Source organism: Centruroides vittatus, unplaced genomic scaffold (assembly GCF_030686945.1).
Source record: "Centruroides vittatus isolate TY-2023 unplaced genomic scaffold, ASM3068694v2 contig_677, whole genome shotgun sequence".
NCBI classification, from domain to species: Eukaryota; Metazoa; Arthropoda; class Arachnida; order Scorpiones; family Buthidae; genus Centruroides; species Centruroides vittatus.
This window is the reverse complement of record NW_027122424.1, coordinates 29689-44859: the sequence shown is the minus strand read 5'-3', so window position 1 is coordinate 44859 and position 15171 is coordinate 29689. Positions and strand designations below refer to the sequence as shown.

At 30.1% G+C, this 15171-nt stretch overlaps 1 protein-coding gene across 1 annotated transcript in view; it reads right to left on the bottom strand.

Moving 5' to 3' along the window:
* puf (ubiquitinyl hydrolase 1 puf) overlaps positions 1-15171 on the bottom strand; it is a 139219-nt gene that overhangs the window by 123468 nt on the left and 580 nt on the right. Inside the window, exon 2 of the mRNA XM_067276129.1 lies at positions 5015-5105. Coding sequence (XP_067132230.1) covers positions 5015-5105 — 91 coding nt within the window. The remainder of the gene's footprint in view (positions 1-5014; positions 5106-15171) is intronic.

The following is a 15171-nucleotide window of genomic DNA, read 5'->3' as shown; positions in this document are numbered from 1 at the left end:
GCTTAGACTATCCATATAGTTAACACTAGGTCATAGCATGCTCTGCTTATTGAAATAAATGTTGAAAACGTTTAGTACACCCTCATTTATCTATCTGTGTTGACCCGTTTTTGTTAACTCGTTCTGTTTGTTTAGCAGCAAAATATAATGGCTCATCATAAAAACCATTCTACTGAGCAATTATTTATTAGCAGAGCAAAACTTAGACTGATCAATCTGATATAATTGATTATTCTGTCTCAGATGTGAAACTGATCAGCGAAGGTAAAAACTTTACACTTTGGTAATCTGAAATACTTTTGGTCAGTGATTTGTCAGATGAAATAGAATGAACTGAGAATGAATGAATCTTCTCCAGACACAGTTACTGATGTTTCCAATGTACCTCAACCTATAAACTTGTAAACAGATAACTTGCAAACAGAGAACAACTTCCTGACAAGCAATTTAACAGATATAGTCTTGATAATCATGGTAGTAAGCACACATCCAAAAGTTTCATTTCTTTTGTAGTGGAAGATAAATTAGCTGATAAAAATAGTTCAACTATCAGATAGTTTTTAACCTAAATGTCGGTCAATGTGGAAAGAAGCATAGACAAAATATTTTAAAAGATTCGTGGATCTAGTTCATTTGCAAAATGAAATGATTCAAACATGGTTATTGCTCAGTGCTTGCTTTTCATTCCCCAATGTTCAAACATATATAATTGTGTACGAGACTGAAGCTCACAGGTAGAAAAATGGAAACCGGTCAATGTTTCTCAGAAAACTTTGTGCTTTTATTGCACTAACATATACTTGATGGTCTTATAATACCATAAATTAACCTTAAACTAACTTCATGCACATGTGTTCATGGTCTGCTAGTCTTTACTCAAACAATGGAAAAAGAAGTTCAAAGAAATAATGAAATACCTGTGTTCTGACTTGCATAACACTAGATCTACAAGTTACCAACAGTTTATGTAAACTTCTGAAAGTTTAAATGGTGAAAGAAGTTCATTGCAAGCAGGGTTATATTTTATGGCTTAAAGATGGTCTCAGAGAGGCTAAAAACATTTCTGTTCATCAACATAAGATTGATGAAGACATAAGGTTAGTATGAACAAAATTTTATATATAAGAAACATAGCAGATATGTATGACTTTCAGAAAAGCTGGTTACCCCAATTAACTCCTCTGAAAACTTGAATGCTCTGACACCTATCTCAGATGCAACAAGTGCAATGGCTAAAAGTTACAGCATGTTCCAGCCATACACCAAAAGTATACATCAATTGGTTGTAAAATGAACGAACATTTCACATCAATTAGTAAAACCAACACCTCAACTAGTACATCTTTAGCTTAGCGAGCCTGTGTGGTTAAAATCCTGTTGAATCATCCCCATGTTATTAAAGAACATAACTTTATTTCATAGCTCAAAAACTGGAATAACATATACAGGGATACCTCGGGTTACATCATTTTGAGTTAAGTCGTTCTATGTCGTTTGTCAAAAAAATATATATATATGATTTAATAAAAATCGTGTTTAAATCATTTTATTCGACTTTACATCTGTCCACAACAAATACTGAAGTCGTAATATCACTAGAAAAGAGTTAGAAGCATATAAAATCATGTTACTATGCGATAAATAAGAATAAAACTATATAAAATCATATTAAAATATGTACATTTACAGTAAATGTTAATACTGTACATCATAAATCCTAGAGAACGAAATACGAAAACATCTGTGACTCTGTGTTGTCATCTTATTTAGTGGTCTTTATTGGTAAATTTAATGTAAATTAGTCTATTTTCTACTATTGCAAAATAATTTTAATAACTATATTTGTTATTTAACCTTACAAAATGATTTTATTTTATAATGTCTTTATTGCAAACCATATTAACAAATAAAGAGTCCGCGATGTACTGCAAACATTGCCAAATTATAAACATGTACCAGTACATCTACAAGTATGGGGGATACTATAGATTACCACCTACGGAATTTCGGGTCTTTGGGTATATATCTGAACTCAGGAAACCGAGACGAGTTCAACGATACCCTACTTTTGGACCGGAGACGAAAAATAAAAAAGTTATACTTTTTTCCAGCGATCACGCGATGATAGGTACTCGCGTCGCTCTCTCTGCTAAGTCGGCCTCGCTATCGCAATCGGGAGTCACATTGCTTGTCATTAAAATTGCCTTTAGTAGACGTTTTCCCCTTTTTTTACTTTGTTCAAGAACTACCGTGAATGAATAACTAGCGATGTTTAGCACATGGCGGCCTGCCGGCGGCTCCCCTCCGGGAGGTCAGTCGGGAGCACAAACAGTGGGAACGGCCGCCATGTTCGCTGCCATAAGTAACATTAACCAAAATGGCGATCGCACAATGATCGGAAGTCGCGTCGCTCTCTCTGCTCTCGTATCGCGTGTTTAACCCTACTGGAGATGATCGTAGTCCGACGTCATGGTTTGCAGACTTTACCGCAAGATGGCAATACTAGCAACTTCATGAGAGCATTAAAAAAGTATGGTAACTTAAAAAGTATGGTAACTTTTTTATTTTTCGTCTCGGTCCAAAAATAGGGCACCATTGAACTCGTCTCGGTCCCGAGTTCAAATATATAACAAAGTCCTGAAATTCCATAGGTGGTAATCTATAGTACACCCCAAGTATGTACGTACTGTGCATGTATTCATAAATTTAGATAAATTTTAGGTTTTAATATAGTACAGAGAAAAAATAATTTGTTTGTAAGCTTAAAATAGATTCTTATTAACCACATATCATTAAAAATGAATTAATAAATAAAATACAGAACTGGAAATGGTTATTTGTGGTTTAGCCTAGTGACAAGTAAATTCAACTTAAGTCGCCTCTCCTGGAACCAATTACCGACGTAACGTGAGGTGTACCTGTAAAGTCAACTCCACTTAATTGGGATACATTGGGACTAATCCATTATGGCCCAATTAAGCGGCTGCCTCAATTAAACAAACCAATAATAAATTTTAAAATAAAATATGTAATACATAGGTAAATGAATAAGTAGGTAAAAAAATAATAATTAGGTACCTATTTTAATGCTTTATTGAACAAAATACAGAAAATATTTCTACTATAAATTTGCCAGACTCATGATGATAGATAACTGATTCACATTACACTAGTGTTGCCAAATATTAGTACTGATGCACACAAGGGTTGACTGTTCGATCAGGAACGAATCAAACAATCTTTCCTCATCCTGCTATGCTGACCCTCTGCAGAAAAACTGATCCACCAGAGTGAAAAACAAAATTGCTTTGTTCCCACCAACCATTCGTGTACATAGTGTTGACATATTTTAGGGATCTTCCAAAAGTATATCAAAAATTGCTAAATTCCTTTTCTGCTACTGTCCCAATTAAGCAAAAAGTTGTTCAAATTTAAGCATTTAAATTATTTATTTGTTTATTAGTTTGGTTTTAATTCTTTGAAATTTGGCCCAATTAAACGGCTGCCCCAATCAAGCAGAATCGACTGTATTTATTAGTTCAACAAAAATAATAGGGTTATAAACACAAAACCTGTGAACTCCAGAACATGGAGGCAGTTATTGGACTCATTGAACATACAACCTACAACAGAATAATTAGCAACTTTTCAGTTTTATAATATAAACCAACACAAATGAAAGTACATAAATTTTTATTCCTATTTGTCATTTTATCCCATATTTTCCTGTAATTTTTAAGATGCAAAAAACTTTTACAAATTTAAATGTTTGAAATATATTCATGGAATGTTGTGTGTATTCTGCATTCTAAGTAAGATTTTGTTTGAAAAAACTGATGATGGGTCAAAATAAAGACTAAAAATATTTCTCTTAATTACATTCTTAGTTTCCTTAATTAGTTTTTTCTTTTGATTTATTTAAACATTACTTATTAAATAAATTCGTTCGAGACTGCATATTATTCAATATTAAGCAACTTACTACAACACCTTGTGAACGTGCAGCCTAATTAGGCTGCACGTTCACAAGGTGTTGTAGTAAGTTGATTATTATTAAATAAATGTTAATTGTTAAATAATCTATTTCTTATTAGGAAAAACACAAATGCTAAGGTTAAAAGAGCCATAGTTTTTTTATTTCGTTAAATGTTTTACAGGATTTCTGCATCCCATCATCAGACCCAGAATATTTAAATCTTAAGTTAGAACAAGAATAGTCATATAATTACATATGATATATAATAATAGTCATATTAGAAGCATGTAAGAATAGTCATATAATTATCAAGTCTGCACAAATCACAATATAGGCATGACTAAAACTCCCACTAGAAGGTGTGTGACTAAGCAAAGTATCATACATCCATTGCAAGCCCTGTTGCAATGGATGTATGATACTTCGCCCCTTATGCTGTACAAATGTACTTTCAAATAGTTGTATACACCTAACCTTTCAACTGTGTGTGACAAAATGTTGTATTTGCAATTTAGCAGCATTATTTAAAACACTTTTATATGAGGGAAAGTTCAAAATACATTGATTTGAATAAGTTCAGAAAACACTCGTTCACACAAATAATTGAGCTTCTCTCACAAGCAAGCAAAGAGAAAAAGATTTTTCTCCTCCCTTACAGTTGACTCCCTTATGACCTTCTCCCCCGGTGACAATATATTTCCATTGAGCATTCTGAAGAAATTCTAAATCTCAAATGGTTATTTAACACAATGGAAACATACAAATGTTCGCATTTAAACTTTGCAGGTCTGATGATGGAATGGAAAAGTCTCAAAAAAATATTTAAGCAAATAAAAGCAGTGACTCCAACAATCATCTTAGAATTTGTGTTTCTCCTCATAATGCATGGAATTGACATATTCTGAAACACTTCTTTTTAACACTAATGAAATAAGTAAGTTGATAAAAATGCAGTAAGTGAAATTAATAATTTAGAGAATATCTTTAAAATTTTAACTTAGAGAATAGAGAAACATTTTCAAAAACACTTTTAATTACCTTTGTGTCCAAGCTTGAACGTAACTACATAATATTGATATTTCTGGTTTTGACAGAGGTTGCAGTTGTGACTTCTGGGTTTCACTTTCATCTAAAATATAATTAAATTAAAAATAATTTATTTAAATTTAAGTAAAATTTATAAATCATCATAATTATTAAATTAATTTATATGATTATAAAAACACTTTATAATACTTTGAAATGATTTACATACATTCAGTATCAGCCACACATAATTAATTGAAAAAGCTAATACTGAACATGTAATATATACATACATAGATAAACTATCAAATATTTATATCAATTAGTTATTATATAACTGTGAATCAGATCAAGTTCAAACTTATATAACAGTAATTTAACAAAAATCCCAACCACTGCTAGTATATGATAGGTTGTAAAATGTTATAAAATTCTATGTAGACAGTACAAAGTATGGAAATAAAAATTCAACAACACAGATCAAATGATTCTGAAGGTAGAAAGACAATGGCATTATCAAAGGAAACACTAAATACACACACCGGACCCAAATGAAGAGAAATATCCTCTACAGATGGCATAAGCATTGTCTTTCAACATTAAGTCTACGCAAAAGAATATATGCCCATCATCATGTATTCCTGATTGTTTTTCTAAAACAAATGTGTCATAAACATGGAAATAATAATAAGTTATATTGCATTCATTTACTGGTAAGCTGTGGCATAAGTGCTAATTATATTCAAGAGATGGGAAGCTTCATTCATGAATCTACAGATATAGACATTAAACAAATCCCTTCACAAATAAAAGTCCTTTCTAAGAATTGTTTGCGCCAAAATCCAAGAATTTATAGAATTCCCTCAAAAAGGCAAATTATTAAAGTGCACAATCCCTAGAAATAATATGTAGGAAGCACATACAGAATCTTAAAAGACAGAATTAATAAGCAAAAACAGATATTATAAAAAGGAAATCAAGTGCTACATTAGCACAAGAAATACTTAGTAACACAAAAGCACAATTAAAATGGGATAAATTTATGCTGACGATAACCAATGCCAAAAACCTATACAAATGAATTGCCAAGAAGCTACTAACAGCTACATGTTCCAATCAGATTATAAACAACTGAAAAGAAGGATACCTCTGAAGTGTTCCTCAGAAATTTTTACTAGTCAAGTGGAATGTAGCAGTAGCTGGATGCGTCAAACAATAAAAATATTGTGCATTATTATGAAATTCTCTCTTACATTGTAAAGACAGCCCCCCTCTACAAAACCCATACATATATAGTTCCTACAAACTTATATCTTCTAATTTTCAGAGTTTTTCTATACTGTTCTATTCATACATATTTCTCCCTTAATGTCTTTCTCCGCCTCCATTTTTCATTACCTTCTTTCCAGGCATGGGTGTCTGCAGAGAGGCATATGGGGCATTTGCCCTCCCCTGAATCAAATAAAAATTCCACAAATTATAATCATAAAAGTTATTGAATTACATAGCCTTATGTAAACCCTTGATCATGGGAACTTTGTCTTTTCATACTGATGCATTGCATCAGTACAAAAAAGACAAAGTATCCCATGATCAAAGGACAAAGATTATAGAATACAAAAGTCTTTTTGTATTTATAATCTACTTGTGAAAAATATCCAAAATAATTAAATAAAGATTTACTGATGTATTATTTATCTCCAAGCTTTGCTCCCTGGAAAATTTTCTGCAGACACCCATGTTTCCGGATCTTTCTTGGTCTAACTCTTCCAAGGTCTTCATTGGCATTTGCACTCTCACATAACCACATCATATTAACTGCCTATTTTTCCATCAACTGATTTCTTTATGTACATCACTTTAAATTTTTTCATTTTTTATTTTGCGCATGAATAATAAACTACATAATCTCGTCAGTGCATCCATTTCAGCTGTACTTAGCCAGATTTATTTAATCTTTCTTGATATTTCCTGCATTTTGGCTCTATATAATACTAACCCTCACTATAGTTTTTTTATATATTCCTTTTTTTTTTTTTTTTTTGAAATTGGCATTCTATCAGATTCCATTCAACCTCTTATTGCCTTCCCTTCTTTTTTCCTGTTTCCTATTGCCTCCCATCTTGGTTTCAGCTCCAAAATATTTCATATTCACATACTCTATTTTACATTCTCCACTTTGATACATCACACAAATTGTATTTCCATAGTAAAGTTTTCTAAGATCTGGCTCACTAACTTTAACTATTAATTCACACAGATCTCCAGATAGGTTTGGTGTTTCAATGGGTAGTCCCCTATCTTCAAAAAAGAGGGGTTCCCCATCTGGATAGAGATCTGTGTGAATTAATAGTTAGAAAATTGTATTTCCATATTCACAGCTAATCCATGTACACTCATATTGAAGAGCATTTAAAAGAGGTTATAAAGAAGGCAAAGCCTATACGGTTAATTAAGTTCCTCTGCAATTGGGTAACTGATGATTGTATTGTTGATTTGATATCTTCACTATCATGCTTATTAGTTTCTTTTTAAAATAAAAAAAAAGACATTGTCTTCTGAATTAACTTTAAGGCATAATTTAATGAATACAAAATTCTATTTACATGGTTCTGTTATCTAAAAATATAGAATGTCCAGAATAAGTCTTACTGAATGTCCAGAATAAGTCTTACTGCCATTAAAATTCCAAGATGGATAATAGTATAGTTGATAGCAAATTGCAAATAGTCCACTTACAAAAGAATTTCATCATAAGCCAATCATAAAAATAGTGGTAATAACTGAATATAGTTCCAAATGCAGTGAATAAACTTACATATTGTAATCAAACACTGTTCCTCATCTATGACAGCAAAATGTCTATCGTCACACAATTCAAAATGTGAATGAACACAGATAAAAACAAAAAAAAAGGTATTGATTTAGAACAGGGTTTCTTAAACTTTTTTTATTCATGACCCTATTTATGATTGTGATTTTTTCTCGACCCCCAAAAAAATAAAGATATATAAATATTTTGCAATATACATATGAAATACAATGAAAATATACATATATATTGAAGATATATACAAATTTGCAAAAAACAATAATGGTGTACTACCACAGTTCACTCTTGTGTTACAATGGAACAGAGACAACTGAATACACTGAAAAGCAACAACACTACACTAGTTCACACTACAATCAGTGTTGCTGAATCGCTGTCTTGCTGCACCAGAAGTGACACAAAGTGCAACTCACAAAATCTACGACACAAAGCATGCCATTTTCAAACTCTCACAAATTATTTTCAATATTTTGCATTAAAATCTCATGACCCCAAGATTTCGCTAAGCAACCCCAAATGGGGTCGCGACCCACAGTTTAAGAAGCCCTGATTTAGAATGATTCTACCAAGTAATTGTAATTAAAGTACCTCTATTCAATACTGTCTAGAGAAATATTTACTAGTCTAATTGGCACTAAATGGTGACATTTCAGGATGTGCAAAAGATATTTTCATAAAAATAAGAGTTTTGGCACTGCAAGCAACAAACAATTTTATTTCTACAAGACACCCGTGATCTATACAGAGACCTGTGTTGCATGAATTACTTCTCAATCTGGTCCCTATTTTGAAGATGTAAAACTTGAAGATGAGTGTGTTCAAAGACCAACCATAACTGATCCTCTGTGATGCTTCTCATATGCAGTACAATACTGTTTTTCAATGTTGCCAAATTTACAGTGTCTCTCTGATACACCACACTTTTTAAGTATCTCACAACCAAAACTTAAACAGGTCCAAAGTTGTTTAGTGCTGGAAATGTACTTGGTGACTTTGATACTAAATTTTTTTTCCACAAAAATGTCCTTTGCATATCCTGAAATGTCACCATACCAAAATTTGGTTACATTTGGACTGCTAAATGTTTCTCTGAATAGCAATGAATATGGATTCCTTAATTACAATCAACAATTATATTTCACACTGAATTAACTTTAAAAATACACTGAATAAAATTCATCTGCCACCAGCCAAAAAATTAGCCAATAATCCATCATGCTAACATTCTATACAATCAAAATTTATTTGAACAAATGATGTGCTGAAGACCCACTATGAAAAGAGAGTACAGAACTACAAGCAATTACATCATCACAGATATGTTTTAAACAATCCAAAAACAAACTTCGTCAGAAAACCATTCCGCAGAAGATATTGATGAGCCAATACCAACAGACGAAGCAGTTCCATCAAAACTGTTTCAAGGTAAGACCTCAAACTCCATGTGATGAAATTTGATAAGTTATGCCTAGTCTATACTGTATTGTGCTGAACAAACATTGTTTCAAAAATAATTATAAAAACAATGGAGTCAGACTTTCTACTCTTCTTACTTGTAAAATATACGAAAAAATGATATTTTGATCATATATAATAGTGCAGTAACAACACATTTACAAATTTTAGAATACGCAAATAAAATCAAGTCAAATATTAAATTTACTCAAGAGCATGAATTAAATAATCAGTTAAATTATTTAGACATAACAATTAAAAGATTTGATGATCATTTGGAATATTGCAAATTTGAAAAACCATGTAATACGAAGAAAGTAATCAATTTTAAATCATACTGTCCTTTAAATCAAAAATATAATGTTTATTTAATGAAAATAACAAATATTTTTTCTAGAACAACAAATATAGATCAATAAGAAAAAGAAATTGAAGACACACATAAGAAATATATCTTAAATGGATACCCGAAAAGATTGTTAAATGACTGGTATAACCGTTTTTTAAGAAATAGATTTAAAGTTAAACAACGTCAAGAAATAAAGCAGTATGTATCATTTCCGTACATAAAAGGTATTTATGAGAAATATAATAAATTTTTTAATCAAAAATTAATTAGATTGGCTCCATCCCAAAATAACAAGTTGTCAACTATGATGATTATACGAAGTACCAATAAAAACGATTTATTAGAAGAAGAAGGCATCATTTATCGGATAGAATGCACATGTAACAGCCGTAGTTTTTACATTCATGAAACGAAACGAAGTTTGAAGATTAGACTGTCCAAACACCTGGCTGCTGTAAGGTTAAAAATAGTAATTCTCCTATCTTCCAACACTAATATTAATAATTGTCAGATCAATACTGATAAATTAAAAATTATCTTTAAAAAAAAAAACAACGTAAAAAGGAAAATAAAAGAACATTTTGCTATCATTATGTAGAACAACAATGTAAATTTGAATACGAGAATGTTAACAGCGGAATGCTGGGAATTCTTTGTAAACTATATAAGTGGTTTCTCCTAACAAAGTATTGTCGGAATATGAACTTTGTACGATCAAACCTACTGAAGAGGCCTTTCGTGAAAGGCGAAATGCATTTAGGAAGTTTGTTAATGTAAATAAAGAAGTTTTTCTCTCTGCAAGTTGATTTTATTCTACCTTTCTAACTTTAATCTTTTTATTCATTGTTTATGCAATGTTTTAAAAATTTTTTAAGTTATACAATATCGATAAGTCAGAACTGGAAGAAAAATATAATTTTTTCATATATTTTACAAGTAAGAAACATAGTTTCATTAGAGCTAGAACAAATAGTGTTTTGTATTCAACAACATTCAGGTCAGATGTATTTTCTTTCCCATTATATAATAATACAACTGGAAAATAATTATACACACTTTATTAACACTGTGAATTAATAAACTTCCACTGTAATACAGTTATCAAAAGCATTTTGAATCAACTTCCACATTAAGAATATTCTGAAGATTTGCTTCTCAAAAACATTTAACATAAATGCCATTTTTAGATTCCAGCTGGTCTAAACACCACTTTCTTGTTTTGTCATTATTAGCACACACAGTCAAATAATTTGTAATCATTAATTACATTAAACAATTACACGTTGCAAAAATGAAAGTTGTCAAAGTTTCGAAATAAGTTTGAATTCTTAAATTTCTTATGTATAAAGTTTTTATTAAAATTACACTAAAAAACCAGTTCCGAATTTAAAAGTTTTATATTCAAGACTTTTTTAATAGTAACTAAAATTGTAATGATTCATTTTCCAGAAGATAAGCACTGCATTTAAGGAAACAGAGTATTCCATACTTCAATATAACTAATAACTTTCTGGACACGATCAACTTGGCAACAGAAATTATAACCGAAACATCTAAAATTTCATAAATAATCACAGTTTTCTTGTAATTTAAGATAATATTTAACATAAAATGTGCATGAAATTATTACTACATTTCATTACTAATTAATATATCGAATACGGAAATAAGAATTAGAGAAAGTCAATTTTTCCACTTACTAAATTTCATCTAAGCACTTTCTGAATTCTTCCACCAACTTCCATTAGAACCTACAGGTTTCAAACCTGTAGGTTCTAATGGAATTCTAATCTACTTACAGGTTTCAAACAAATGTTCCAATTGGAATACCACAATTCAAATTTAAAAACACCACCATGTATTTCCTTTACTTAAGCATTTTCCGATCATCTCTCTTTCTTACATGATGTATAATATGTATAAAAAAAGAGATGAAAGGAAATTAGTAGTCTGTCTCATTTATTTATAAAGATCAAATAAATTGGTTTGGAAATTATAATTTAAAAAAAAAGCTATTTAAGGAAAGGAAATACAATACTCATTTTTTTAATTTGAATTATAGTATTCCAATTGGAACATTAGTTTGAAACTCATGAAAAGAACTGCGGTTGCAATGGCAGTCAATGGAAGAATTCAAAACTAAAAATCAACTCTGAAGCTGGACAAATGAAATCTGAAATCATTTAACCGAAATTTAATAAGTGGATCACCATTTTGGATGTACATTTATTGTGACAGAGTATAATAATGCCTAAATTTCCATTCAGACGTTCTTTCGCATTGCAACACTGCTTAACAGAGATCAATGTTTTTGACTAAATACTTTCAGATTGCTATTTCCAACATTTTCAAAAACAAAATTTAAATAGTGATATGTTCTATTAAATATTAAATAAGTTGTTAGTTATAAATTCCAAACTGATTTTTAACAAATAATAATATTTTATTTAATCAGTTAAAAGTGATAACACCTTTAACTGATCTAACAAATTCAACAGAATATAACAAATACATTGTAAATAAAGTATTACTATTATTATTGTAAATAATGCAAAAAGCAACATAAAATAAACCATACAAGGTAATAATAAATTTATAAACAATAAGTATAAAGTAATTTAATATTTTCAAAGAGCTAAAGCATGCTTATATATATATATATAACTTTATTCTAACATTTTCACTTGTTTTAAACAATCTAAAACATTAGAATAATGTTATATATACTGCATTAAAAGGTTTTTAAGTGATTATTTTATAAAAGTGTAGTTTAAAAAGGAGTAAATATTAGTCAAATTTATGAATGTAAAAATATTTTTTTTGAAAATGTTCCTAAAACTTAGCCCAACACTCTGAGTTCCAACACCTATTGGGAAACTGGAATAACTCAAAACAGCAATAAACACATCTACGAAAGAACCTTAATTGATTCCAGTGAGGTTTAATGTGAAACAAAAACTTTTAGACTAATGTTTTCAATCTGCAAATGGAGATCAGCTTCAGATTCATACGTTCAATGATGGAATGTATCATCAAGTGTACAAACCTGAAAATGATCAAAAATGTTACTGTGAAAGTTACTGTTTCACATTAAACCTTGCTGGATCTAATTAAGGCTCTTGGTAGATGTATTTATTGCTTCATCTCTAATTGGTTGAATTTGCATTATTTGTATTTATTCATAATATGCCTGACATCGTATTCTATTAAATTTTTCAATCAACGTTATTTAACATCTGAAACAACAACCATATAACTAGCCAAACATTGTCCATTGAAATGTTATAACCAACATAATGACAAATTGTTATTCGATATGTTGGCATTAATATTTTTCTACATCAAGGATGTATTTTCATAATAGCATTTTTGTAATCAAATGCAGATCCAGTTACTAATAAAATATATAAGTCAATATCATAATAAATATTCAAAAGATGTCAATGTACCTTGATTTTCCAACAACAGAAACTCTTTTAATAGTAAACATTAACATTTCCATCCTTTTAAATGGCCATCTTCCAGCAATCTCAAAATAAAAACTTACTTTCTATTTTTATTTTGAAATCACCTGAAAATGGTCATTTAAAATGATTAAAAATGCTAATGTTTGCTATTAAAAGAAATTTTTGTTTAAGTATGTCTGAATAAAGCAGTCTTATTTGATAACGGTTAGTTGAGAATTGGAGTGCAGTGATTGCTTTCAAAAATTTTTGTTACTAGAAAATCAGTGTGTGTTGAAATCTTTTGAAACTGAATCCAGTTTAACACTCAGTCATTCTATAATATAAACTCTTGGTATTTTATTAAATTTACAAATGTGGAAAAATGTAATTGATTACAGGCTGAAAGTTTTAAAACACTAGAAACCAGAAACAATAATTTCTATCAAGACAAAACAACTAGAACAGTTTGTCAATTCTACTTCTATATTGAAAACATTGTTAAATTATAACATTTAACTTTATTAAAATGAAAAAAAGTCTAAATTTAATCAAAAATTACTTTATTAAAAGAAATAATCTATACGTGCGGGCTTTCACTGTGAAGTTTTAAACTGATAATTCATGGTAACAAAACATTATATCCAAATAACTAAGAATAAATTTATTACTTTCAGATTTCAATAAATGCTAATTTATCATTGAAAAACAAATAGGCCTATCTTAAAACAGATTCCCAATCTTTTTCTTTCATATACCTCTATAGAAACTTTTCTTTTTAATCGACCTTCTTATAAATTTTATTTCCCAAGATTTTGCATAATATCTTGTACATCAAGCAACTTATTAAATCAGTTAATGAATTGTTGCTATTATTTGAAAATTATCTGAAATTTTCAAAAAATTACAATAAGTACCTGATTTTTTATTGACCCTCAATTGATCCCTTTCAAAATTCCATCGACTCCCAGGGGATCTGTGTCTAACCCATTGGGAATCAGTCTCGAAAGGACAGATTTAAAAGGAAATTTTTAATGACTGAATCCACAAATAAAACCAACCTAACATATGTTAATGATCAACAATACAGTCAGATTCTTATTAATTAACCTTATAGGCTAAGGCCCATTAATTATCAAGATACTATGTAATTTTGACTAGAGATAAGCAGTTAAGTCTCCATCCCATGTTACATTTCATCATCGGAAATAAAAATTTAATTTAGAATATTTTGGAAGAAAAGATTGGTACAGAGTGGGATCCAAACCCAAAAGACCCACTTGAAATTTTGTCCAATCTTCACTTTCAGACTAATTTATTTAGAAGACATTACCATATTAGTCATTCACTCACATTAATTAGCCATAGCATAGTTCAATAACAATCCAGCTGTATCATTGTCTGTCTACATTCAAAAATGTTCTGGCAATAATCTATTTTCATTTCTAAAATATTGTGTTTTTGTTACCATCGTTTAAAGCAAAAATTAACTGTATTGCTTAATTTATAAATTTGGTTGACAAATAATCAAATAATTTAAATTTGACTGGGCAAATATACCATATTAAGTAAAACTATATTCCTAGTAGAAAATTCACAAAATAACTAGTTATATAAAATAATCAAAATAAAACAGTTTTGTTTGTATACTCCTTCAACTGAAACATTGCATTAACATATGAAATAACTAAACATTTTACAAAAAGTGCCAAATTATACATTTTGACAATAATTAATGAATTTAAATATCTATTGTCGGTGTAAGGTAAAGGTATAAAACAAGCAGAAAAATCAAACAAGAAGTAATCCAAACCGCCAAAGTTTTACGGTGCAAGAAATAAGACACTGACGACAAAATGCCAATCTCGCTTTAAATATTCGGAAGCATCTCTTCACAATCTGAGAAGAGCCAGATTTCCCCACATAAGTAACCAAAATGTCAACCGAAGTCCAAAGCCACCAAATGGCATGTCTCACCAGTTTTTGGCACCCGGAGACCGAAGAACAGTCCGGAGTGCGCCCCAATCTCCAAACCACAACAGAATGCACTTAATTTCAAACGTCCCACAGCCCCGGCCAAAATTCCAGG